The following is a 27,320-nucleotide window of genomic DNA, read 5'->3' as shown; positions in this document are numbered from 1 at the left end:
TGCCCCATGCTGATGGTTTTAAAAATCAGGAATGGATGTTGAATTTTGTCAAATGTTTTTTCTGCATCAAACTAAGATGATCATGTGGTTATTCTTTTTTAGTCTGTTTATTATGATGAATTGTTGATTTCTGAATGTTCAACCAGTCTTGTATTCTTGAAATAAATCCCATGAGGTCAATGCTGTATTTTCCTTTTTTGTATTGTTGGATTTAATTGACTAAAATTTTTACGTTTATGTTCATGAAGGATATTGGTCTGTTGGTTTCTTTCTTTCTTCTTTTTTTTTTTTTTTTATAATGTCTTTGCCTGGTTTTGGATCAGGACAATGTTGGCTTCATAGCAAGATGGACAGCATTTCCTCTTATTCAATTTTCTGTAAGTCTGTGTAGAATTGGTATTATTTCTTCCTTAATTGTTTGGTAGAATCCACCATGCAAGCCATCTGGGCCTAGTGCTTTTTTTTATGAGAAAAATATATGGGTTAATACAAGTAAAGTAACTAGAACTGTGCTTGGCTTACAGGAAGTGCTGTTAGCTGTTAATTTTTTTAAATGTATCTATATTTTCCATTAAAGCTTATAATGTGTACTGCAGAAATTAGAAAATATTTTAAACTTTTAAGGAAGAAAAAAATCACAGTGATGCTACTATCCAAAGATCACTACTATTAACATTTCAATTCATTCTTCAGTCTTTTCTACAAATTAATGCTTGTTTATATTGTTATTATTTATAATGCCCTGTATGCAATTTATTAACTTAGCATTTGATTAACATTTCCCATGTAAATAGTTCTTAATAAGTATAATTTCAATGGCTACATATACTCCATTATATGGTCACAACATAATTGAACTATCATTTTGTATTTTTAGAATTGTACTACTTTCCCTCCACAGTAGATCCAAGCATCTCTTTCCTGTACTCCCATATATATTTATATAAACACACATGCAAACCCTCAGAATATTCCCTCCAGGCCTTCCCTTTATGGTAGTGTTAACATACTCTGACAACAGTTCATGTTTAGAGTGTGTTCACTATGTATTAGGCACTGTAATAAGGGTATCATTATTATCATCCCTATTTAACAAACGAGGAAACTGAAGTACCATGATGCCAAGCAACTTGCCCAATGTAACTAGGTAGGGAATGTGAAAGCCAAGAAAGGCCATCAGGTTCCACAGTCCATGTGACTAACCACTATGCAATAGTGCCTCTCAGCTTATACCTTTAGACTTAAAAAAAATTTTTTTTAAACATTTGTTTATTTTTGCGAGACAGAGACAGACAGATCATGACCCAGGGAGGGGCAGAAAGAGAAGGAGACACAGAATCCAAAGCAGGCTCCAGGCTCTGAGCTGTCAGCATGGAGTCCAACGTGGGGCTCCAACCCATGAACGGTGAGATCATGACCTGAGCCAAAGTCAGATGCTTAACCAACTGAGCCACCCAGGTGCCCCCCTTTAGACTTTTTAATAAGAATTCCATTCCATACCTAAGTTGCTGACCCTGAGATGTTTGAGTTCTTACCCAGCTCACCTGCCCTAACCATGTGCTCCCACCTGGATTTGGAGAGCATTTCTTCCCCTTATTACCCATTCCTTGATCTTTTAGTCATTTATAATTTCACTGTCAGCTCCTCCAGTCAGCCAGTTAGAGTACTCATAATCTCAACTGGAAATTGAGACCTAACATCTGATAAAAGGATTCCTTTTCCTACTTTATAAACTTGTTTTTATGAAAATGATATATTTTAAACGAATCACTATACATTCAATTTAAAGACTTTATTGAAAAGAGTAAAGTGAGATAAAAATGGAGACTGCCCTAGAAAATGAAAGATATACCAATAAAATGCAGCAGTTGTATACATTAGTACAAAAAAAAAAAATACAGGTTGCCTAGAACCCTAAAATGAACATGAGATAAAAGAATTATCATTTACTAATTGTAATCCTCAAAAAAGATAGTATTTCTGCCTTTGTCTTTGTAAATTTATGTTTTGTGTTGAGAACCACAGTATAGTTTCAACAGCTTTTTAAAGGCTATATTCTAGTAAATTAGGATAGGGAGCATATATTTCCAGAAAAACCTTTGTGTGTGTTCTGCTCAACTTCTGAATCTTTCAGCGAGTGTGTGTGTATTTATTTTGTTTTTGTTTTGTCTTTAACAAACTAGACTATGCTCAAAATCAGCCCTAAGTAAAACTTTTTTCCATTTAATTCCTTTTCAGTGCTCGTCTCCAGTTCTCCACAGTTACTCCCCAGGAGGAAAAGGGCATTAGAACCCCTCCTTCAGTAGCCAGCTTCTAGGTTGAAACCCTTCCGCTTCCTCACCTCTCTTCAGGTATCTTTATCCTACCTTAGTAGATCGGCCCAGAGTTGGTCACCCCACTGAAAGTTGATGTGGAGCGGAATACTTCTCGCTTCGGCTTAACGCTAAGTTTAAAGTAGCCAGCGCCCTTTTCCAAGTTCAATGTTTTTTGCGTTGTTTTTCTGTCAGTCCCCCCTTAAATCCGGGCAGTTTAGTATCAAATGGGTCCTTGGAAGTGCAGCGATCGAGGACAAATCACAAAGTGGGAACAGATGGGACTGCAATCTGTAACCATTTTTGGACAGAAAAAGAACCAATTTCGTGAACCTCCCAAAGTAAATGGGTCTAAGAATTTTAAGTTGTAAGAATAAACTCCGTCAGCACCCATTATCCCTCGTCTGGGGAGTTTTAGGAAACGGTAACCTCAAGTTCGCCTTGTCTCTCACTTGCCTGAGAGCTGATTTCAAGTTCTACTTGAGTTGAATGAGAATCGAAAGAAAAACTATTACACGGAATGAGGAGAAAAGGGTTGGAGGATGCGGGCATCGATCCCGCTACCTCTCGCATGCTAAGCGAGCGCTCTACCATTTGAGCTAATCCCCCACCGCTGGGCACGGCCGGTTATCTCTTCCCCTAGAGAGAGGTCAGAGCATTTAGAAATGGAAAAAATGTTTTTCTTAATCACGTTCTTGATCTTGCGTCACAGCCGAGGCCAAAGTAACAAAAATCAATAAACACTCTCCTTCGAGCCGGAATCGAACCAGCGACCTAAGGATGGCTAGGGACATCAGGGCCTACAGTCCTCCGCTCTACCAGCTGAGCTATCGAAGGGAGCGGGGAGACAGAGTGCCGACTTTTCTTCATAATGTTTACTCATTTTCTAAGCTTCGTGTGCTTTCTACCGCGTTTCTTTCCCGACTCCCAGGTTTGCCCATCACAAGGTATCCTTCTGGTGACCCCACCCCCCCACCCCCATCTTCTCATGGCCGCTGGAAAGAGCGTTCGAGTTGCCCCCTCTCCCCGGAGCTCTGAGGAAAAGAGCAGGCGGCTGGCTGGCTCGGGACCTTTCTCTGTATGCTCAGGGGACTCGGGAAACGCCAAAGACGATTTAGAAAGGAGCAGAAGGCCGGGACCTGGCAGCCGCCCCGCAGAGCGCAGACTCACTTCGGCGCTTGTTAGTAGGACAGCACGTCCCCGCTTGGGTAATTCACAAACTATTTCATACGGGGGTTGCTGCCATAGGCCAAAACTGGAGCGAAAGTACCAGAATCCCCAAGTGTTCGTTGGAATATTATACTAGGAAAGGAGACCCGTGGAAAGGGCCGTAGATCGTAGAAAGTTGACAAAAAGCATACTTGTCTCCTTCGAGCCGGAATCGAACCAGCGACCTAAGGATGTCTCCTGCCAGGAAGTCAGCTACAGTCCTCCGCTCTACCAGCTGAGCTATCGAAGGAACGGGCAAACTGTCCGTGCCCCTTGAGACTCAATGTTCAAGAACCCGAACGAGCACAGCTGCGGGCTAGAGACTGAATAGAGCATGCGTATTCCGGGACGGGGAGGGGAAGGGAGTAAACGCCTGTGTATTGTTTCACGCGTGCGCAGAAACACAACCTGGCTCCCCTTCGTGGGATCCTGACAGACCCCGGAGAGGACCCCCAATGCGTGTGTCCTAGAGCTAGTGGTACCAAGACTCAGCAACTCCGACACCACCTTCCTTTACTTTTCCTTTACCACCCCATATTGGGAGTGACTGCCCGAGTGTGGCCTTACCACTCTAATCTGTATGTCCCCTCAGTTTCTCCTTGTGTGGAGGGCCAGTGGCGCAATGGATAACGCGTCTGACTACGGATCAGAAGATTGTAGGTTCGACTCCTGCCTGGCTCGGCATTTTTGTCACAATGATTTTTTTTTTATAAAGCAAAGATTATTACTTCTTCAGGGTTCCTCAAGTCACAAATGCCGAGAGTATTTTACTGCACTTCGAGTCCAGAAATCTGTTGTGCGTCGCTTCCAGTGCCGCCCCGTCGAACTCTCTCGAGCACTAAGGAGAGGCAGCCGCGGCCGCGCGGCTAACTGCCCGCGAGAGCGCTTCCGACACGGGCGGGGGGAGGCTCTGGGGAAAGCTGGCGAGATCAGCCGCTCAGGAACTCCAGGTAGGAAGCTGGGTTAGGGAAAGTGAAGCCCGCAGTCCCCGTGAGGAAGCTGGTTGAAATGCCAGGGCTGCTTCTGCAGCAGCTTCATTCGTCGGGTCTTGTAAAATAGTTGAAGACTTTAGTCACCAAAGTCACGAGAAAAACTGCCCACGCACACGCCCTGACAGTGCTGACGAAAGAAAGTTAAGGTATTTTTGATTCGGTTCCTGTTTTACATTTCATCTTAATTAGTGTATCGAGCCCCTCCTAGGTTGTAAGCATAGCATAAAAACCATCGAATAACTTGGATTCTGTTCTCAAGGGTCTTTTAACCGAGAGGGCATAATGTTGGTTTGAATACATTGGATTTTTATTTTGAAGTTATTGATCTTATTTGTGGAGAGTAGTTTAGAATTCTCTTAAATTTCCTCAAGGAAAATAGCAATTTCCAAAAGTAAAAGCTTTAAAAAAAAATGTGAAATTCGGGAAGATATAAGTTAGGGAGGAGAAAATGTGGGGTTAGGAGAAAGGACTAGTTTTTAACTGGGAAAGCAGTCTCCTTAAGGTCACATAAACAGTTAAAGGAAGCTAAAAATTGGGGGGGGGGGGACAAGTACAATTTGAACAAAATGATGGTGGGTTTTATTTTTGTTTCCTAGTGAACATTTTGCCATTTTTGCAGGTAACAAGCTAATATTTGTTTCAAGTTACATAGTATTCCTGAGAGTTTAAAAAAATTACCTCTGTGGGAAGTTGCGGCCATATGTTGCAGGCCTTCTCCCAAGTTTGTTGACGGAACTTTCAAAATGAGTCTCCAAGGAAAGAGCCTCCATCTTTATTCTTACTTTCTTCTCATTTTACAAGGGTGACAAGTAAGGGGTTGATTATTTGCAGAGGTCACGGTCATGGCCATCATTGCACTGTGGGAGAAACTCTAGCTTCTTGGTGTATCCCCTTCTTGCACTCTTTCCCCAGCAGTCAGCCAGACCAGAGTAACACCCTCCAAGAGGGCCAAGATGGTGGGTGATTTCTGACTCTCTTACTTGTGACAGAAAACAACCATGCCTGGACAGCCTAGTGAAATGTAAAATCATTGAGGATAAAGATGAAAGCCTAGGCTTTCAGAGATGGGGACAGAAAGAAACAAAACAAAACAAACAAAAAACAGGCTAGCTACAAAAGAATGAAAATCAGATTTTGATCAGATTTCTTATCAGTAATACTGGGTGCTAGAACACAGTAGAGCAAGATTCTTGAAGTTCTCTGGGGAAATAATTTTGAACCCAGAACTGTATAAACAATCAAAGTAGCAATCACATATGAGAATAAATAGTTCACACTTGCAAGGTGTCATAAAATTTAAATCCTATGACTCCTTTCTGAAACAAAAAAATAAACATTACTTGAAGATGTTATACTGATTGGGTTCTCTAGGAAGTAGGAGTTGACACAGAACTAGAGTATAAAATTATAGTGGGGAGTAACATCTATGAATGGAAAAGGAGAGGACACGGTATTAGGTAGGGGTAGTTAGACAGCAATGTGGACCTGATAGGCTTGGTACCTGCAGAGCAAAGATTTCCCTTCAGAGGAGTCCTGAATTGGGTAGGAATGACTAGGTTTTCAGACCATCACTTTGCTCAGTCATAGGCCAAAGACTGAATACCTCCTCTGGAAAGCTGAGGTAGACCCTAAAGGAGGTAACACCTGGAGGCTCTCAGTTAACTATCCTCTCTGCAGCTGGGCAGTTCTTTCTTGAAAGGCAATCAATCTAGCAGCAAATCTCTGTGTCTGCCATAGATGTACTTCAGTAAAAAAAAAAAAAAAAAAAAAAAAAAAAAAAAAAAAAATCCAAGAAGAGGAGTACATAGAATTTAAGTAAAAAGGGAACCAGCCAAGAAAGCAATCAGGACAAATTAGGAAAAAACAAAAGGTGTGTCAGAGGGCTCTAAGAAGAAAGGGGAGTCTTTCATAACAGTGTGATTAAGGACCAGGAAGACTTTAGAGATATGATAAGATATGCTTTCTCAAAAAGCAAGCCAAAGATAATTAGAAATTTCTGGAAAAAATACAAAGAGCTTTATAAAGAATTCATGGTCCATGGCACAAAAACAGACATATAGACCAATGGAATAGAATAGATACCCAGAACTAGACCCACAAAAGTATGGCCAACTAATTTTTGACAAAGCAGGAAAGAACATCCAATGGAAAAAAGACAATCTCTTTAACAAATGGTGCTGGGAGAACTGGACAGCAACATGCAGAAGAATGAAACTAGACCACTTTCTTACACCATTCACAAAAATAAAGTGGATGAAGGACCTGAATGTGAGACAGGAAACCATCAAAACCCTAGAGGAGAAAGCAGGAAAAAATCTCTCTGACTTCAGCCGCAGCAATTTCTTACTTGACACATCTCCAACAGCAAGGGAATTAAAAGCAAAAATGAACTATTGGGACCTCTTGAAGATAAAGAGAAAGGAAACAATCAACAAAACTTACAGGCAACCAAAGGATTGGGAAAAGATATTTGCCAATGACATATCTGACAAAGGGCTAGTATCCAAAACCTATAAAGAACTCACCAAACTCCACACCCCAAAATTAAATAATCCAGTGAAGAAATGGGCAGAAAACATGAATAGACACTTCTCTAAAGAAGACATCCAGATGGCCAATAGGCACATGAAAAGATGCTCAACATCACTCTTCATCAGGGAAATACAAATCAAAACCACACTGAGATACCACCTCACGCCAGTCAGAGTGGCTAAAATGAACAAATCAGGAGACTATAGATGCTGGTGAGCATGTGGAGAAACGGGAACCCTTTTGCACTGTTGGTGGGAAGGCAAACTGGTGCAGCCACTCTGGAAAGCAGTGTGGAGTTTCCTCAAAAAATTAAAAATAGATCTACCCTATGACCCAGCAATAGCACTGCTAGGAATTTACCCAAGGGATCCAGGAGTGCTAATGCATAGGGGCACTTGCACCCCAGTGTTTATAGCAGCACTTTCAACAATAGCCAAATTATGGAAAGAGCCTCAATGTCCATCAACTGATGAATGGATAAAGAAATTGTGGTTTATATATACAATGGAATACTACATGGCAATGAGAAAGAATGAAATCTGGCCTTCTGTAGCAACGTGGATGGAACTGGAGAGTGTGATGCTAAGTGAAATAAGTCATACAGAGAAAGACAGATACCATATGTTCTCACTCTGATGTGGATCCTGAGAAACTTAACAGAAGACCATGAGGGAGGGGAAGGGAGAAAAAAAAGTTACAGAGAGGCAGGGAGCCAAACCATAAGAGACTCTTAAAAACTGAGAATAAACTGAGGGTTGATGGGGAGTGGGAGGGAGGGGAAAGTGGGTGATGGGCATTGAGGAGGGCACCTGTTGGGATGAGTACTGGGTGTTGTATGGAAACCAATTTGACAATAAGTTTCATAAGAAGATATTTTTGGAAATTAAAATAATATCCTATAGCAGCTAGTACAATGACAGACACTTAAGTGTTTGATCTAAAGTTGGCACTAATATAATGTCCTTATTTCATGAGTTATTTTTGAAATTAGTACCTATGTTTATTAATATCTATATTCTTGACATGGTTTCTAGCATGCATCCAGCATTAAAAAATATTCATTACAGATCTGCAAAGTTTTTCCAAAATAAAATGCTTGAAGGGGAAAAAAAAAGAATTCATGGTGCAAATATAAAGCAAACCAAAATCTGGCACAATTTTGAGAGACTGATGGTGTATATTATGGACTAATTTTCTCGTACCCCTCTCCAAATTCTAATACTAACCCCCAGTGCCTCAGAATGTTACTGTATTTGGAGATGGGGACCTTTAAAAAGATAATTAGATTAAAATGAGGTCATTAGGGTGGGCCCTCATCCAATATGACTACTGTCCTTATTAGATTAGGACACGGGGGGAGAGAACACCAGACATGTGCATGCATGGAGAGACAACCACGTGAATACACAGCAAGAAAGTGGCCATCTGCAAACCAAGGAGACAGGCCTCAGAAGAAATCAAACCTGCTGAAATATGCATATGAAAGTACTTTCAAGTTCTTCCTTTCAGTTGAAACCGTTCTGCAGAGCAGGAAGCTCTACCAAGAAATGTTAAATAATTTCTTCAGGATAACTCTTCAGGTTGGGGGAGCAGGGCTGAACTCAGGTTTACTGTTTCCTCATCCGTGGCTTTCTGTAAATGTGTACTGTTTCCAAGAAGGATTCCAAAAGATTGGAATGAGAACATTTGCTTGTTATGAGAAACCACAGAGATAGCATTTTCAAGGTTAGAAAGGGAACTATTCCAGATAACTCCAGGAGATACAGTTCATTTGTGTTATTTGCAGTAGTTAGGTTCTATATAGTCACCACAAACAGTGGTTTAGTGAATACTGAACCTTTGCTTTTAGGAAAAATACAAGGTTAAGTTCCTGTGAGCCTCTGTTCACAACATTATCTTAAGTGATCAATATGTGTTTTGTGTGTTACTGTTTATATACCTTATTTAATATATATTATTGTGAATGACCATGAAATAAATTTTAGCAAGTAGGAAAATTTGCAAATATGGAATCAGGATGATTAAGCCAAGCTAAATCCTGAATTATAAGCCAAATCACTATATCAGAAGATTTTAATGAGAGCAACCCTTGGCCCCCTACTTCTCTTAAGGAGGTTAAAAGGAACCATTTGCACTACAGGGAGATTGCAAGACTGACCCATCCAATTCCCAGGGCTCCATAAGACTGCAAGTTCATTTGCAGTCTTTCACACTCAGGAAAAGTAGAGCTATCATCTTGTTCATACAGTGTCTTTCCCAAAGGTAAGATTTGGAGGACTAGGGCTGGGAAAAGATGTTGCAGGGAGATTTTCTTCAGAGATTCATATTTATTCCTTTAATAAACATTTATTCAGTCTCTACTATGTTCCAGGCACTATTATAGTGCTGAGGATGCAGCAGTAAGCAAAACAGCCACAAATTTCTGCTCTCGGAGCATATATTTTGAAGGGACAGACAGACAACAGGTTGACGATAAATAATATCTATAGTAGGCTTAACAGTGGGGAGTGCCAAAGGAAAAAATAAAGACTGGTAGGTCCAGAGTGTGGAGGGTACTGTGCTTTTCACAATGGCAATTTGACATACACAGACTACCAGAAACAAAATAAATTGCTGTGGAACACACACGTTTATTTTAATTTTTTTTTCAACGTTTATTTATTTTTGGGACAGAGACAGAGCATGAACGGGGGAGGGGCAGAGAGAGAGGGAGACACAGAATCAGAAACAGGCTCCAGGCTCTGAGCCATCAGCCCAGAGCCTGACGCGGGGCTCGAACTCACGGACCGTGTGTGATCGTGACCTGGCTGAAGTCGGATGCTTAACCGACTGCGCCACCCAGGCGCCCCCCACACACATTTATTTTAAATGATGGGAGATAAAATTCCAGGTCCTTTAGGAAAAATTAGTTTGCCATGTTGTATTTCCTATGAAGAAATAATAAAGGGTTATTAATTTGTCATCTGACATAATAATGGTATATTTTTACTAATAGAAACTTCAAAAATTGTACCTTATTTTGTACAATGGAGAAATTGAGTATAATTTCTTTTATTATGAATAGATAATTAAAGTCATGGAAAACTATACATCCTATTGTATAAATGATATTGACATGCCTTGTTTTTACATATAATAGCAAATATTCTCACCCCAATCTTGTGGAATCAGAATAATGGAATAGAATGTATTAACTTGGATTTATAGACCTATGGTATTCACTTTTAATAGGGGAGGAACAAATTTGAGTATACTGAGTATAAATGCTGTTTTGATATTAAATAAGTAGTTATATCTGACTTTACAGAATTCAAATGTCTTATGGTGCTATGGTGGTGTCATAATTAGGCAGACAGACCCTAGAGCTAGACTACCTGAGTCCAAATGCTGGTTCTCTTGTTATTAAAGTCACAGGTTAATTAACAGCTCCAGTTTTCCCATCTATGAAATGAGAAATAATAGTACCAACTTCAGAGTCTTGCTGTGAGGATTAAATATATTAAACACTTAGAATAGTGTCTGGCACATAGTACTAAATATATATATATATATATATATATATATATATAACACACACACACACACAATAAATACATATATATATATGTATGTACAATATATGTATGTACAATATATATATGTATGTATGTACAATAAATACATATATATATGTATGTATATATATATATATAAATAAATATATATATATATTTAGTACTTACTGTGTACTAAATACTATTTAAAAATATATTAAAAGTTTTCTTAGCACTGTCTATTATCCTGTAAAATTATGGCAGGAACTTTACCAAAATTTTTAGTCAGGATTGTTTAGTAATATCCACAGCTCTAGAATCACTTTTAAAATTAAAAAAAAAAATCCAACTTTTCACTCACTTGATTAATGCTGCAGTTATTCATTGGTCAGACAAAAGAAAGTGGCAGACAGCTACCAAGGCTACACAGGCTTCCCAGGTTAACAAATGCTACAGGGAGCTGGGAGTGGAGGGAGGGGGGAGGGGAGGGAGGAGGAATAGGAGCAGGAGGAGGAGGAGGAGGAGGAGGAGGAGGAGGAAGCAGCAACAGAGGAAGTGTTTGGGAATTTGCTCTTGCAGAATTTGAGGATTTTGAGTCTTTGAGGATTTGCTTTTGAATAAGGCCCTGAGAATTAAGTGAGGATGATTACTCCAAAGGGCAGTTAAAGAGAAAGATACATAATAGAGTGACAGAAATGAATATTCTTTTGAAAATGAGAGCTCTGGGACAGAGTTGGGCAGGACATGGAGAGGGTTAGTTTTCAGGAAGGACAAATGTAGTTGGAAATCTAAGATCACCATGGAGAGGCAATATAGCGTAGCTGTTAAAACCATGGATTTGAGGACAAGCCTGTTCCACGTCTTACTAACTGGATGATGTTGGCCAAGTTTATTTAAACTTTGTGTGGTTTAGTTTCTTAGTGTGGAAATGGGGGAGTGATAATGCTGATAGTACTTGTCCCTTAGATGGTGTATTAAGTGAATATATAAATATAAAATATATCAAGCTAATAAGAAGCTCTTAGGGCAGCTTCAGGTAGTAAGCACTATGACTGTTGGTTAGTATTGTTCATTCGACAGATTTATTTTTAATTCATGAAAGAATGAATCATCTTTTAAAAATACAAATGCTCCTGTGATCCTAAAAGCCATCACTTCCCACCTCCTTTCAAATCCTTTAGTTTGAGGGATGGCATGTGCTGAGAAAAGACTTAAGAGAGAACAAAGAAAAGTAGAAAGAAGGGAAGTGAATCACTTTTATTCTTTTTACCCTCTTACTCAGAATAACCTGCATCTTTCAGGTTTCGGTAGCTAAAATTTTATTTTCTGAGTATACTATGTATTGTTTAAAAAACAAATTCCATGCTAAATACAATGAAGCAACTTTTGAAATGAAGGCATTTTATATAAAACTGTTATCCTATAAGTTAATCAATAAGTAGACTTAATATTTTTCTGTTCCTGATGGCTATCATTTGTTACTTTTAAACCTAGATTAGCTTTAAAATACTGCTTTCTGCAATTATAATAAATAATCCTGAAAAATGTCAGTTTAATAATTAACATGCCCAAATAGATCATTCTAAAAATATTTAAGAAAATGTTGGAATTTCATTCCCAAAGTGAAAATTTTCACTAAAAATTTTCTCCCCAATTATTCTTCACCAGAAAATAAAGTGCATTATAGATGACTCTGGACAATGTTTCGGGAGTAGAGATATTTGGGTACCAGGACAGATTACTCAGAAGGAAAAAACCTTCACGAGGTAAGATGCCCTCTTTCTGGGCCTGGGAACAAGGACCTGCCTGGGGTGGGGGGGCTCTCAGGAGCTGAAGAAGTTGATACAGTAATAGGATTTTTCCGCTATCACAAAGCTGAGTTGGCAGCCCCAGTAGCGAGCAGAAAGTGTTAACAGCTGTCCTATTACTGCTGATTGGATTCTGGGAATTTAGTTTTGCTTCTTGGGGACAGCCTGGGAACAGCATGAAAGTTCCAGAAAGCTGCATCCCACCCATTTAATACTGAGCATGTTTAGGCCTCTTTTTGGAGAAAGGCTTTTCTCAGAAATGACATGTGTTGTAAGAATTAATCAGTTAATCAAAAGATATTTGTTAGTTCCTACTTCATTTTTAGCACTGGGAAAAATACAAATGTAGACTCTGACTCTAAGATGTCATTCTGGAAATCACTGCTAATTTGAGCCATCTGCAATTTGGAAATGGCTTTGTTTTACAGAAACTGGTTATACATAACTTAATCTAAGTTTATACTTTGTACTCTAGAACAGCTCAAGAATAATATACAGATAAATGTTACTTAGGTGCTTAGGAGGGGTGGCTGGAAAAAGAGGGGTTTGGAGAAGTGGACTTGTGTTTCTCGGATAAAGGTTTTTCTTTGTTGGGGAAGGACTGGTGCTCTGGGGATGGATTTGCCTTCACATCAGTGAGGAGTAAGGGAGGGCAAGCTGCTAAAATTTTTTAAGATAGCTCTGTAATTGAGTCAGAGGCCTTATTGGGTCCCAAGCTACCATTAGCTTTTATATTAATCAAATTGTTCATATTAATATGCAAAAAAATTAATATACTAAGCCTTCCTTAAAGGCTAAAGATTCTAGCAGCTTTTGCATTTCTAGCAGGTAGGAATTTCTCTATTTTGTGATACAGGTTAAACATTTACTCATTTAACAAATATTTTCTTGCTGTCTACCATGTGTCAGGCATTATTTTAAGCACTGGGGATACAGCAGAACACAAAAATAGCCCCAAATCTTTGCCTTCACAGTGTGGGAGACAGACAATAAATCAAGACTAAAAAGTATGTTAGTGAAAGGTATGAAGGAAAAAAGTAGGGAATAGGAAGCATGAGGTGGGTTATAGTTCTAGGCATGGTAGTCTGGGAAAGCCTTTGAAGAAGTGACATTTGAAAAAAGATCTTAGGTAAGTTTCTTCATCATCTAAATACATTATATGTTCTAAATTTAATTCTGACTCAGAGCTGCAGTTTAACAAGGTAGCAAGAAATTTCACCTCAGCCAGGTTTTTAGAGTCTTCCCCACTTCCTAGGGATGTATGGGGTCCTCAGGTTTTCTGTCTTCCTCCTCCAAGTGAGTTTCTAGCCCTTCATCTTGCTCCAGCCTCATTGCTCCTGGGGTCTCTGTGTCCAACCCCGTAGGATTCCTTTGAGGGGCCAGGTGTGGGTAAAGGAATCTTTTGCTATGGCTAAGAAGCCATGACTTAAATTTGTCTGTCACCCAGCATCCAAGTGCTATCTCATCAGAGGGGCTCTCCCCTGTGGAGATATTGCCAGTAAACTGGGGAGACCCTGGGCCCTGGAGCCTTGACCCAGCCTGTCCCAAAGGTGTCGCTGAAGCTTCTTGGTCTCCTCACGAGAAAGAATTCAAGGACAGACACAACACAGGGATGAATGACACAAGTGGGAAAGTTTATTAAAGCTAGAGTATACTCTTCAGATGTGACAGCAGGTGACTTAGAGAAAGAGAAGAAGAGCTGTGCACACTGGGGTTTGGGTTTCTATCTTTTATTGACAGTTACAAACTAGGGGTGGAATATTCATTACTAGGGGCAGGGATTTCTTGGAAGCTGGGTTTTGGCCTTTTCTTCCTTTTTTGGCCAGGGTTTTCGTGTCATGACACCCACCTTCTTGGGCCTGTCTGGTTTGATCTGGCTTCTTGTGGAGTGCTGCCAGGACAGGCCTCTGACTTCCCTGATAGGTGGCCATGACTTCCTCTTTGCTGGCTTCTGGGTATCCTGCTAGAATCTAACTAACTGCTTACTCTAACAGAGACACAAGTCTGGGCTACTCTGGGAGCTCCCCTCCAAACTTCCAAACCCATCTTTAGTCCAAAGGCCCTCATAACAGGGCTACTCTCTCCCTCACATTTCTTTCTAACAGCCCTTATAATAGCCCAAGCACCCAAACAAAAGCCTGGGTGGTAGTTTTCTAGGTGTCTCTCTACCATTATATTTAACCTCCAAGGTCACAATAGCAAGGGAGTGACCTTTATAAGATGAATCTCAGAAGGACAGCCCTCATTCCTTTGAGTCTCACTAAGGACAAAACACAATTAATGTCTCAATAAATTACCTTGCCATACATTCAAATAATGAATGTGGTCACTATGAATTATTTTTCTGTCAATACACTCAGAGAATTGTTGGAAAAATACTTCTGTTCCTCTCTGACCTATCAGCATTATGAGTATCTGTGCTTGAATTTGAAAATATTCACCTCTCTGAATATTGTTACCCAGGCTATTTGCTATTTCTCCCTCCTGCGCTGGTTGGGGGTAGATTTATAACAGTTTATGTAAAAGACCAGTAAACATGGACATGGCATTGGTAGTGGCCAGCAGAGAGATTAGGAGACTAAAACAAAGGAATAAATGTCAAATGGAAGAAAGGTGGGAGTGGGAGAAGGGAGGAGAACAGGGAAGGAGATGGAGTATTGAGAACCAGGGAAGAGAAGAGACCGAGGAGAAAATGAAGTTAGATACTCAGGATGAAGAAATAAAAAAAAAAAAAAAGAAAAAGAAAAAGAAATCTAGAATAGGGAGTAAAGACAATAAAGAAACAAGTGAGGAGCACTGATTAAGTGTTAAACTCATACAGTCAGAAGGTCAGAAGTTTGACGTGTGTCACGGGACAAAAATCAAGGTGGTGGCAGAGCTGCATTTCTTTTTTGGAGGCTCTAGAGAAGAATCCATTTCCTTAAAATTTCCAACTTTTAGAGGTTGCCTGCATACCTTGGTTTATGGCCCTTTCTTCCTCTAACTTCAGAGCATATCTCTGACCATTCTTCAATCACCACATCTCTCTCATAGCCAGGAAAAATTCTCCATTTTTAAGGAGCCATGTGATTAGATTGTGCCCACTTGGATAATCCAGGATAATCTCCCTATCTCAGAATCATTGGCAATGACATCTACAAAGTCCCTCTCACTGTAAAAGGTAATATATTCACTGGTTCTGGGAATTAGGATAAGTACATCTTGGAGGAGTCATCATTGTGCCAACCACAGAGATTATGTAGCCCTAAGTGGAACCCTCTCTGTAGATCAGAAGATCAGGCAGTGTATTACAGGTGGGTGTATTTTAGGCCACATCAGATGTGTTTTAGCATACATACCATTTAAAATATAGAAATAAAATGTCATTTATTCTCAAAGAATTAAAATATGTGTATTTTGGTAAACAAAAATGCATATATGTATTTTATTATGTTCTTATGTAAAAGAGGAAAAAATAAATAGATGGACTTTGAAACCTTATATGAAATCACCTACTCGGATAACCTGAAGCCCAGGACTAGGTGTTAAGCCACTGAAGTGCTGGTTCATTTGACCCTTTATGAAGATCACAGTGAGCATGTTTCCTCTTGGTGCTTCTCTGCTAAGATGCTTATGAATTTAGAAGACCTGCAGGTGACTCTGGATGGCAGCTTCTGTTGATCTCTACAAGATGCCTAAATAGCCTCTCCTCAAATGAAGAGTTGATCCTTGTTTCTATGTAGCCAATGGACATTCTGTAGATTCATTTCCTCATTCATACACATTCATCATTGTAACCGGTAATTAGCCCTTTGTGGGGAACATTAACAAGAACCCCTTCATGAATTTAATCCGACCATCTGATTCTGATTCTGATTCATGTCCTGTTCTCATCTTTCTACTCTTGTACCAGCTCTCTGGATAAGCTGTGAGTAGAAGTAAAACATTCCATGTGAGAAAGAAAAATGAGGTCTGGGAGAGAAAGAAAGGAACTTTGTGATTTACAGTTGCTCTTCAAAAATAGGCCTGACCTTTTGCTTTAAAAGACTTCAGGAAGGAAATGTAGTAGCTGAAATTATCCACAGACAGGGCTATTTCTCTTAGGTTCCCATCAAATGGAAAATAGCACTTGTTTGTTGAATACAGAGTTCCAAGTACTTGCTGATCACTGGAGCCATTAGTACTGGGTATCTTCCTGGGTTTTGTTGGGTAAGAGTTTATCTATGTAAGAAGTCACATTATACAAACATATACAAATTCACATAAAACCACCTCATATTTGCCAAATACTTGATTCTGTAAAGTTCTTTCACCTCAGCTATTTCATCTGGTCTCACAGTAACTTGGAAGGTGGTCAGAGCAGATAAGAAAATGGAGACACAGAGCAATTAGCCATATTCTCATCTCACTTGGTCACAGGGCTAGGTAGTGAGAATTTAGATTAGAACCAGCTTTCCTAATTTTCAAACCAGGGCTTTTCCTACTTGATTATGTCAATTAAAAAAAAAATCCAGTAACTCAAGAGTTAAAGTAGAGTTTTAATGACCTCATAACTGACAGAGTTATAATACCAATTTTCACTTACAATGTATATTTAGGCTCATTTAACTGTAATTTGGTGGTAGGGGAGAATAAGAAACAGAAAAAGGAAATGGCATTTCATGCAGTATTATATAAAAACATAATAAGATCTTGAAAGCTGCAATATTATATAAAGAACCAAGAAAAAACAAACACTTTCTGTACTATTTTAGAACATGGTTTTAGCACATGGTTTTGATCACATAATGAATATAAAGATCAAACAGTAAATGCAGACATGACCTTTGAGCTTAATTGTTCAACATGCACAGAGCTGAGCACTTTCTGATCAGTGTAATTAATCCCACCCAAAAAGGGGTAAATGATATGCCTTTAAGTCTAAAGTTAGGCTGTAGAATTCAGAATTCTACCTTTTACCCTATATGTTTCTTTTCCTCACTTTGTCTAATTTAGGTCAGTTGTAGAAAAATTATTTTTACTTAAAAAAGTGGTCAACACATTTTTAGGGCTGGTTTGGGAATTTTTCTGGATCCAGAAAAACCATAAACTTAACCAGGTTGATATTTTGTTTTTGTTTTTGTGCCAATCTAAAAGTACACACAAAACCTTTCTTCTTGGTTTTACTCAACAATTTCTAGCAAATGACAGTTTTTAATCTTTCAAAGATATACTTCAAAATTAAGTGATTTCTCTTTTTTACCTAATAATTTCTTCCTGCCTCTTGAAATATTTTTCTAGCCATATTGAATATTGACAGGGAAAATTCTCCACACATACACAAGATTCCTCTTAAATTCTCATATATGTTTTGCTGATGATATTTGTGGCAGATAGGAATATTGCAATTCAGTTAAATAGATGAAAAGTGGCTTCTGTTTGGAATACTACAGTAAGGAATTAGGTCTGGGTCACATAAAGGGCAGGCTCATGAAGCCTGTCCAGTACTACTGTCTTACCTCATGCAAGGAGCATAAAATAACTCTTCAGGCTTTTATTCATCAAAATGGAGTGTGTTTCATTAGGAATTCTACTCAAAGAGTGAGACTGCTTACTGAGAAAATTATGTAGCAATCATCTTTCCCTAACCTAAAAAATAAAATACAAATGTGGAAAAGTTCACAGCATTTCATGCCCCCTACCCTGCCTTCCCATGACCACCTGGAGACATGGTTGAACCAAGAAGATGTATTGTGGACCCTCAGTGGTCTCAATATTAAGAGTCTGTGCAATAACTTCGAGGTTCTTCTCTGATTAGCTGTGTTTTCTCATTTGCATTTGTAGGCTGGAGAACAACTGGAAAGTCCACATCTAAAAATAAACAAAGCAAAGCAATAAACACCCTCTTATTATGTTACATTTCCTTTAATGGGGCAAGTGGTAGATATTTTTGTTGAAATGATGATTGGCAAACTAATTCAGTTCATAAGATATTGAGGATGCCTACCCTTTAAAGGACTTCAAAAGGGAGGAGACACTATCTTTACTCTTCATTTAAGTTCTGTCAGTTATAGAATTATAAAACAAAAGCACTGAACCCAGCTTTCAACTTGAAGCAATTGCTGAACCTGGTGAACTTGAGCCATCTTGTGGGGATGAGGACAGGTCTACCACATATGTCATATAGACTCTAGTGTATATCTGTATGCAAAATGCCCCCTCAAGTTGTTCAGTGCACAATTACATATATGGTCCTGGTTGAGAGAGAGGTCAGAACTTGGAGCTTGCTTGGGGCGCCTGGGTGGCTCAGTCGGTTAAGCGTCTGACTTCGGCTCAGGTCACCATCTTGCGGTATGTGAGTTCGAGCCCCGCGTTGGGCTCTGTGCTGACTGCTCAGAGCCTGGAGCCTGTTTCAGATTCTGTGTCTCCCTCTCTCTCTGCCCCTCCCCCGTTCATGCTCTGTCTCTCTGTCTCAAAAATAAATAAACGTTAAAAAAAAATTAAAAAAAAAAAAGAACTTGGAGCTTGCTTAGATGAAAGTCTAATAGGAAGCTTCCCACATAATACTGTACCCAAAATGGTTATCACACTCTAAGTCACCATACCCCTAAATCTATAAGGAAATTTGTTAGGCTTGCGTTTTGGTGCTGAGGTGAAAGAGGAAAGAGCTCCCCTACAAATACTTAATGGCAAGCCAATGAACATACATATTGGCAGACCAAATTTAAATATCTATGTGTTCCAGGAAACCTCAAGCTGATAATTTAGTTTAAAATGGTCCAGTATAAGATGTGCTCCCAAGCACCTAGCAGAAGAGAATGGCTCCACCTTCAACACAGGTCTCAAAGATTCATTAAAATATTGCTTAAATACATGAACTCAAGGTAAAAATGAATAGAGAGATCGGGGAGATATAGAGAAATAGAGAAAGACCCTCAAAAAAATAACTAAAAAATTGCAAGAAACGTAACTCATAGTGAAAACAGAGAGAGAGAGAGAGAGAGAGAGAGAGAGATTGAGAAGGAGGGAGTGAAAGATTGCACACAGAAACAATGCACACTGAGAGCTAGTAGAAACAATAGGCCAAATCAGACCCACAAAGACTTCAAGTCCTGCACTTTTAAGACATAGAATAAAAAAGAGTTGCATGTGTTTTTTAAGTGACCAAGTAGATTTTGAAACTATTAAAAAAGAAGTTGAGATTAAAACATCTGAAATTTAAAAACCTGATGAGTGGGTTTATAGCTAAAGAGAGAATGAAGTGGAAGACAGATCTGAGGAGTTTAACCAGAATGTAATAGAGAAACAAAGAAATAAAATATGAAAGAGGTTAAAAGACATGAGGAATAGAGTGATAAAGTCTAACATATCTGATAATACTTTCAAAAAAAAATTAGAGGCAATATTTTGAAGATTTAATGGCTAAGAATTCTCTAGAAAGACACCAATCCCCAGATTCAAGAACAAGCCAGGATAAATTAGATACAGTTATATCTAAAACATCTTAGTGACATTAAAGAAAACCAGTGGTTTCAACAGCAGTCTTATCTCTGAATAGCAAATGTGTAGGCCAGAAAACTATGGAATTATACTTTTAATATGTTAAAAGAAGTATCTATCAACTAAATTTGTTTACAAACTGTGCTATTGTTACTTTTTTAAAAACCATAATATAAAGGCATTTTCAGACAATAAAAATGGAAATTGTGCTACTCAATTTAAAAGATGTGATTCAGCCACAAAGAAAGTGTTACTAGATGGAAAATTTGTGCTGTAAAAAGGAATGATGATTAGTAAAGAAAATGGTAGATATGTGAATAAAACTAAATGATTATTGACTATGTACAGCAATAATAATTTATGAGGCTTAAATTAAGATCAAACTAGAATACAGCAATGGTGTATAAATCAGAAAGGGAGTGATCAGAATTAAGGTATTACAGAGGTCTTGTATTGTTCAGGAGGGGTAAAGATAAGAATTAACTTTAAACTTTGATAGCTTAAGTATGCCTGATAAGTGTTCAGAATAACCCTTAAAGAACAGAGCAAAGAATATAATTTCCCAACTGGAGAGGAAAAGAAATGAAATATGAAAAAAAAAATCTATCATTACAAAAGAAAGAAAAAAGAAAAGAGAAACAGAAAAAAAAAAGGTCAATTTAAAGTGATAATTAAATATAACTAATTATAAGTAAGTAGCCCAAGTTACTCAGGTAGTAAGTAATAGAGCTGGTAATCAAACGTAGGCAGTATTTCTTAGAGTCTATTCTCTTAAAAACTGTGCTATACACAAAAAGGAAGTATATATACTTCCTGTGCTAGTAGGAAATAATTGAAATACATAGTTAATTATAATAAATACAAATGGACTTAATACTTTATTTAAAAGAAAAACTTTCTCAAACTGAATAAATCCCTCCCCCCCCCACGTTTATAAAACACACATCAAAGGACATAAAGACAAAAAAGTTCATAGTGAAAAGATGTAAACATCTTACCACACAAACACTAATAAAAAGAAAGCTGATGTGGGGCTCCTGAATGACTCAGCTGGTTAAGTGCCTGACTCTTGATTTTGGCTCAGGCCATGATCTCACAGTCATGAGATGGAGCCCCGAATTGGGCTCTGAGCTGGGCATGGAACCTGTTTGAGATTCTCTCTCTCCCTCTGCCCCTCCCTGGCTCAGGCGCACACTCTAAATAAGTAAGTAGGTAAGTAAATACATAAATAAATAAGAGAAAGCTAACATAACTTTAACAGACAAAAAGCATTGATAGAGCTAAAGAGTAACTACATAATAATATAATATTCAATTCACCAAATAACTATAAAAATTCTAAACTTATATACACTAATAAAATAGCCTCAAAATATATGAAGCAAAACTGATAGACTTTATGGAAAAATAGAGAAATCCATCATCATAGTGGAAGATTTGAATGCTTCCTCCAGTAACTGACTGGTGAAACAAATCTTTAAAGATATAAAGAATTTGAATTTGAAAAGTACAATGTTGTGGACTAAACTGTGTCACACATACCTCTTCCCCCTGCCCCAGCTCATAGGTTAAAGTTCTAACCCCCAGTACCTCAAATATGAATCAAATTTGGAGAGAGGGTTCTTAAAGAGGTAATTAAATTAAAATGAGATCTTCAGGGTGGGCATTCATTTAGTGTAACTGGTGTCATTATAAGAAGATGTTATTAGGACACAGATACACAGAGGGAAGACCATGTGAAGACATAAGGTGAAAATGGCCATTTACCTGCCAAGAAGAGAGGCCTCAGAGGGAGTCAATCTTAATGACACCTTAATCTTTTACTTCTAACCTCCATACTTGTGAGAGAATAAATTTCTGTTGTCAAGCCACCCTGTCTGTGGTTCTTTGTTAACAGCAGCCCTAGCAAACTAGTACATACAATAAGTTGGGTTTATTTAACAGTCATATATGGAACGGTGAACCTAACAAATGCAGAATGTATTGTTTTGAAGCAATGTGGGACATTTATAAAAATTAAGTTCTAGGATACAGAGCAAGCCTCAAGACATTTTGAACTATTGTATCATGCTCTCCATAATTTCTGATCACAGTGCAGTTAAGTTATAGATGCAAACAATAATAAAAAACCTGAAAAACCCCACAGGTCTACAAATTAAAACTTAGGCCTAACTTAGAGATCAAAGAAAAAATTATAATGAAAATGAGAAAATATTTAGGACTCTGATTATAAGAACAATATAAGAATGTGTGTGTGTGACACTAAAGTGTTACTTATAGGAAAATTTATAGCCTTAAATGCTTAATATCACAAAAGAAGAAAGGATGAAAATTAAGAAGTATAAAATTTAAGAAGTTAGAAAACTAACAATAAATTAAGAGAAATAATAAAGAATAGAAATTAATTAAATAGAAGCAAATATACAAGAGAATCAAAACCAAAAGTTATTTGAGAAGACCAATTAAATTTTCAAATATCTGGTAGAATGGCTAAATAAAATGGAAATAACCAATACAGGGAGTGAAAAATGGGACAGTAATGCAAATACATGAAAGGTAATAAGAAGAAATTTTGAAGAACTATTTTTTTAATAAAGAAAATCTAGATGGCCTATAGACATTAAATACATTGAATCAGTAATTTAAAATTTGTACAATCACACATTAGCCCAGAAAGTCCTACAAAATCCTGTAGAAAGAAATAAATCTAATAATACACAAACTCTTTAAGAAAAGTTTAAAAAGAAGGAATCGTTTCTAATTTATTTCATGAGGCATAATCTTGATATAGAACCCTATAAGGAAATTTTGACAAAGGAAAATTGTAGACCAACCTCACTTATTAATATAGATACAAACATCTAAAACAACATTAGCAAACCCATTTTATCAAAAAATAGTTAATTCATCATGACTGCATTGGGTTTATCTCAAGAATGCAAGATTGTTTTAACATTGGAAAAATAACATATAGTTCTTCACATTAACAGATTAAGGGAGAAAAATCATGATCATCTCAACTGATGAAGAAAAAAATATTTGATAAACTTTTACACTCGTGACAAAGTTCTAACAAAAAGGAACAGAGACAAAACCTACAGCAAGCCTCATAGTTAAGATGCAATCTGGAAAGCATCTTCTCTTCAACATTTTACCGGTAGTCTCAGCAAAAACAGAACGGCAAGGGGCGCCTGGGTGGCGCAGTCGGTTAAGCGTCCGACTTCAGCCAGGTCACGATCTCGCGGTCCGTGAGTTCGAGCCCCGCGTCAGGCTCTGGGCTGATGGCTCGGAGCCTGGAGCCTGTTTCCGATTCTGTGTCTCCCTCTCTCCCTGCCCTTCCCCCGTTCATGCTCTGTCTCTCTCTGTCCCAAAAATAAATAAAAACGTTGAAAAAAAAATTAAAAAAAAAAAAAAAAACAGAACGGCAAGACAGAGAAAAAAAATTATAAGAGATGGGAAGGAAGAATAAAAACTATCACTGTTCATACATGATACAAGCAATTATGTAGAAACTTTGAAGAATTTACAGATAAATAATTGGAAATAGAGAGCTTAGCTAGTTTCTTTAATTCAAAATCAATGTTTAAAAAAAGCACAATTTTGGGGCGCCTGGGTGGCGCAGTCGGTTAAGCGTCCGACTTCAGCCAGGTCACGATCTCGCGGTCCGTGAGTTCGAGCCCCGCGTCAGGCTCTGGGCTGATGGCTCCGAGCCTGAAGCCTGTTTCCGATTCTGTGTCCCCCTCTCTCTCTGCCCCTCCCCCGTTCATGCTCTGTCTCTCTCTGTCCTAAAAATAAATAAACGTTGAAAAAAAAAATTTAAAGAAAAAATAAATAAAAAAAATAAAAATAAAAAAAGCACATTTCTGTATACCAAAACAATGTAGAAAATTAATGTTATTTATTTGTAACTATATAAAAATGGATAAAGCATTCAGGAATAAATGTAGCCAAAAATACGTAAGATATCCTTAGCAAAAGCCAGTAAAGAAGGGATATACCATGTCACATGTTAGAAGACACATTTTTTAAAATGTCAATAGTATGTAACTGATCTACAGAGTCACTGCAATTCTAAACAAGATTTCAAAGGTTTTATTTAAATATCTTTTGTTTAAAAACTTGACAAAACTGATTCTAAAATTTATATGGAAAAGCAAAAGGCCAAGGATACATAAGACTTCCCTGAAAAACAGAGCGGGAAGACTTGCCTAAACAGTACCAGGAATTTTATAAATGGGCCTGGTGTTGCATTACAGATAGACAAAATGAGCAGTGAACCAGAACAGAAAGACCAGAAAGTCCTCCATATATCTATTGAAACTTAGTGTATTCTGAAACCAAGACTAGAAATCACTGTGCTCTGACAACTTTTTTCCATATGTAAAACTTGAAACTGGAACCATACATCATATGACATATAAAAATCAGTCCAGATGATTAAACATGTAAATGTGAAGAGCAAAACTATAAACTTTGAAAGGACCACATAGAAGAACCCCTTTATATCCTTGGGATAGGGAAAGATTTCTTAAAATACAAAAATCACCAAAGATAAAGACAACAATTGACATTTTATTACATTAAAACTGAGAACTTTGGTGTATCAAAAGATACCATAGAGTGAAAAAACACCAAGACATAAACTGAGAGAATACATTTTAAACAAACATGATAAAGAGTTAATACCCAAATATAAAAATATCAGTTAGAAAAAAGTACATGATATAATGAAAACCTGCAAAAGATTTGAATAGGCATTTCATAGAAGGAAAAACTCAAATTAACAATATAAGAAAAGAGATAAAAATTAGAACCACAATGGCATACCATTTCCCACCCACCAGATTGGCACACAATTAGTCTGGTGATATCAAGTGTTGACAAGGATGTGGAACAACAGGAACTCTCATTAACTTTTAGTAGTAATGGAAATTAGTGCAATAGTTTTGCAGAACAACGTGGCATTATGTAATAAAGTATAGATGTACAAACACTTTGACTAAGGTATTTGCTGTTAGCACTTATGCACCAGAAGATATGTATAAGAACATTCATAGAAGCATTGTTTTTAACGGACAAAAAAGTGGAAACTACCCAAATATCTGTTAGCGGTAGAATGGGTAAATAAATTTATGGGATGTTCTCACAGAAGAATACTATACAACAGTGAAAATGAATGAAAGGCAGTCATAATGTGAATGGATCTTAGAAATAGTATGTTGAGGGGCGCCTGGGTGGCTCAGTTGGTTGAGCAATCGACTTCGGCTCCGGTCATGATCTCATGGTTTGTGAGTTCGAGCCCCGCGTTGGACTCTGTGCTGACAGCTCAGAGCCTGGAGCCTGCTTCTGATTCTGTGTCTCCCTCTCTCTCTGCCCCTCCCTCACTCATGCTCTGTCTGTCTCTGTCTCAGAAATAAACATTAAAAAAATTTTTAAAAAGAAAAAGAAATAGGATGTTGAGTTTTGAAAAAAAAAAGCAAGTTGGAGGATAATTGTTGAATATATAAGCCCATTCACTTAAAGTTCAGAAATATGCAAAACCAAGCAATATGTGGATTAGGAATGCAAATTTATTTATTTGTAATGCTAAAAGGAATATTAAGGAAATTATTACATTATAATAGCCAGGACATGGATGGAGACAATCTAAGTGTCCATCGATGTTTGAATGGATAAAGAAAAAGTGTGTATGTGATAGAATATTATTCTGCCATAAAAAGAAAGAAATCCTGCCATTTGTAACAACATGGATAGAATGTGAGTACATTAAACTAAGTGAAGTAAGTCCGATAAAGACAAATACTGTATAATCGCACTTATATGTAGATTATAAAACTTATTGGAGATTGGATTTGTGGTTACCAAAGGTGAGGGTAGTTAAAAGGTACAAACTTGTAGCTATAAGATGAATAATTTCTGGGGATGTAATATACAGCATGATGACTGTAGTTAACACTGCTGTATGGTATATTTGAAGGTTGCCAAGAGAGTAAATCATAAAAGCTCTCATCACAGGGAAAACCTTTTTTTCTTTTTTCTTTTTGTATCCAAATGAGATGATGGATGTTATCTAAACATATTGTGGTAATCATTTCATAAATATATATAAGTCAGGTCATTGTATACTTTAAACAATGCTGTATATCAAATATCTCAATAAAACTGAAGGAAAAAAATGATTACAAAGGATTTAAGATAGCAGAGGGAAAAGTCAATAGGAACTGAAAAGGTAGTGGCATATTCTTTTTATAAAAGGTATAAAGTCAGGTCATAATATTTGTATGTATTTAGTATTTAATAAAAACAATAACAGATTAAGGAATTAAGTGAATTACCCCCAACACTTCAACCAATAACCTATATTTAGGGCTTGAAATGGAATTGTCTGACTCCAAAGCCCTTGGTTGTAGCCATAATAGTATCTGCTCTCAAAGTAGCTGGCATAAAAGGCTAATAATCCACTTTCTCATTTTCCCTTACTTTGTGAGTTGGTTAGGCCTGTGGCATCTTCCACTCCCTGCCATGGGTGAATTTGCAGAGAACAAAGAACCTTCTCCTTTTCTGTAGGAAGGGTATTTAATTTCTTTCTCTAATCAAATTTTGTTCTACCCTTCTCCTCTATGTTTTTTTGTTTTTTTAAGTTTATTTATTTTTGAGAGAGAAAGAGGGAGAAAGCGAGAATCCCAGGCAGGCTCCATACTAGAGCTCCATAGCAGAGAGCCTGATACAGGACTTGAACTCATGAACCATGAGAACATGACCTGAGCTGAAACCAAGAGTCAGACGCTTAACAGATTGAACCACCCAGGCACCCCTGTGTATTTGTTTAATTGAGGTAAGATTCACATAAAATTAGTCATTTTAAAGCAAACAATTTAGGGGCGCCTGGGTGGCTCAGTCGGTTAAGCGTCCGTCTTCGGCTCAGGTCATGATCTCGCGGTTCGTGAGTTCGAGCCCCATGTCGGGCTCTGTGCTGACAGCTCGGAGCCTGCAGCCTGTTTCAGATTCTGTATCTCCCTCTCTCTGACCCTCTCCCATTCATGCTCTGTCTCTCTCTGTCTCAAAAATAAATAAAGGTTAAAAAAAATTAAAAAAAAAAGCAAACAATTTAGTATAATTCACCACTTCTATCTAGTTATAAGACATTTCCCCCAAAGGAAACCCAGTACCTATTAGGCAGTTGCTCCCTGTTTCTCCCTTCCCCAGGCCCTGACAACCATCAGTTTTCTGCCTCAATGGACTTGTCTGTTCTGGTTATTTAATATAAATGTATCATGCAATATTTGTTCTTTGGTGTCTGGTTTCTTCCACTTAGCATAATGTTTACAGGTTCATCTACGTTGTAGCACGTGTCAGTATTTCATTCTTTTTATGGCTGAATAAAATTCCACCTCTCCTCTACTTTTTGTCCTTTCCTCCTCAGAACCTCTTAACTCCTTTTCCCCTTTATCTAGTTAAATTTTACGGCTCTTGCTCT

The 27,320-nt window shown here is 37.8% G+C and overlaps 1 protein-coding gene, 2 long non-coding RNA genes and 4 other non-coding genes across 13 annotated transcripts in view; 2 read left to right on the top strand and 5 right to left on the bottom strand.

The window, feature by feature from the left end:
* Nucleotides 1-219: 219 nt before the first annotated feature.
* Nucleotides 220-3,264, bottom strand: LOC123383066. The gene is made up of 2 exons (XR_006592349.1): nt 2,367-3,264; nt 220-456 (listed from the first exon to the last, which is right to left on the bottom strand). It is a non-coding gene; the product is annotated as an uncharacterized LOC123383066 (long non-coding RNA).
* Nucleotides 2,849-2,921, bottom strand: TRNAA-AGC. Its single transcript has one exon. It is a non-coding gene; the product is annotated as a tRNA-Ala (tRNA).
* Nucleotides 3,059-3,149, bottom strand: TRNAY-GUA. Its single transcript is given in 2 exon segments — nt 3,059-3,094; nt 3,113-3,149. It is a non-coding gene; the product is annotated as a tRNA-Tyr (tRNA).
* A 53-nt stretch (nt 3,265-3,317) lies between the features above and the next one.
* The window catches only part of LOC123383065, a 130,337-nt gene continuing 106,334 nt past the window's right edge, over nt 3,318-27,320 (top strand). The window contains exons 1-3 of one of the 2 annotated variants that reach the window (XR_006592347.1): nt 3,318-4,659; nt 9,160-9,307; nt 12,247-12,344. This is a non-coding gene — a long non-coding RNA (uncharacterized LOC123383065). Of the gene's footprint in view, nt 4,660-9,159; nt 9,308-12,246; nt 15,139-27,320 lie in introns of those variants that run through there. The other variant, XR_006592346.1, reaches the window with a different exon arrangement.
* Nucleotides 3,679-3,771, bottom strand: TRNAY-GUA. The gene is made up of 2 exons: nt 3,735-3,771; nt 3,679-3,714 (listed from the first exon to the last, which is right to left on the bottom strand). It is a non-coding gene; the product is annotated as a tRNA-Tyr (tRNA).
* TRNAR-ACG lies at nt 4,130-4,202 on the top strand. The gene has a single exon. It is a non-coding gene; the product is annotated as a tRNA-Arg (tRNA).
* Nucleotides 16,884-27,320, bottom strand: part of DNAJC5B (DnaJ heat shock protein family (Hsp40) member C5 beta) — an 85,139-nt gene continuing 74,702 nt past the window's right edge. For 4 of the 6 annotated variants that reach the window (XM_045049790.1, XM_045049789.1, XM_019822728.3 and 1 more), the window contains one exon: nt 17,884-18,215. In XM_045049790.1, the coding sequence (XP_044905725.1) occupies nt 18,121-18,215 (95 nt within the window). In that variant the 3' untranslated portion in view covers nt 17,884-18,120. Of the gene's footprint in view, nt 18,216-27,320 lie in introns of all 6 variants that reach the window. The other 2 variants (XR_006592344.1, XM_045049788.1) reach the window with 2 other exon arrangements.

Source organism: Felis catus, chromosome F2 (assembly GCF_018350175.1).
Source record: "Felis catus isolate Fca126 chromosome F2, F.catus_Fca126_mat1.0, whole genome shotgun sequence".
In the NCBI taxonomy this organism is placed as follows: Eukaryota; Metazoa; Chordata; class Mammalia; order Carnivora; family Felidae; genus Felis; species Felis catus.
Note: the sequence above shows the minus strand (reverse complement) of the source record. Positions and strands in the feature narration are given on the sequence as shown.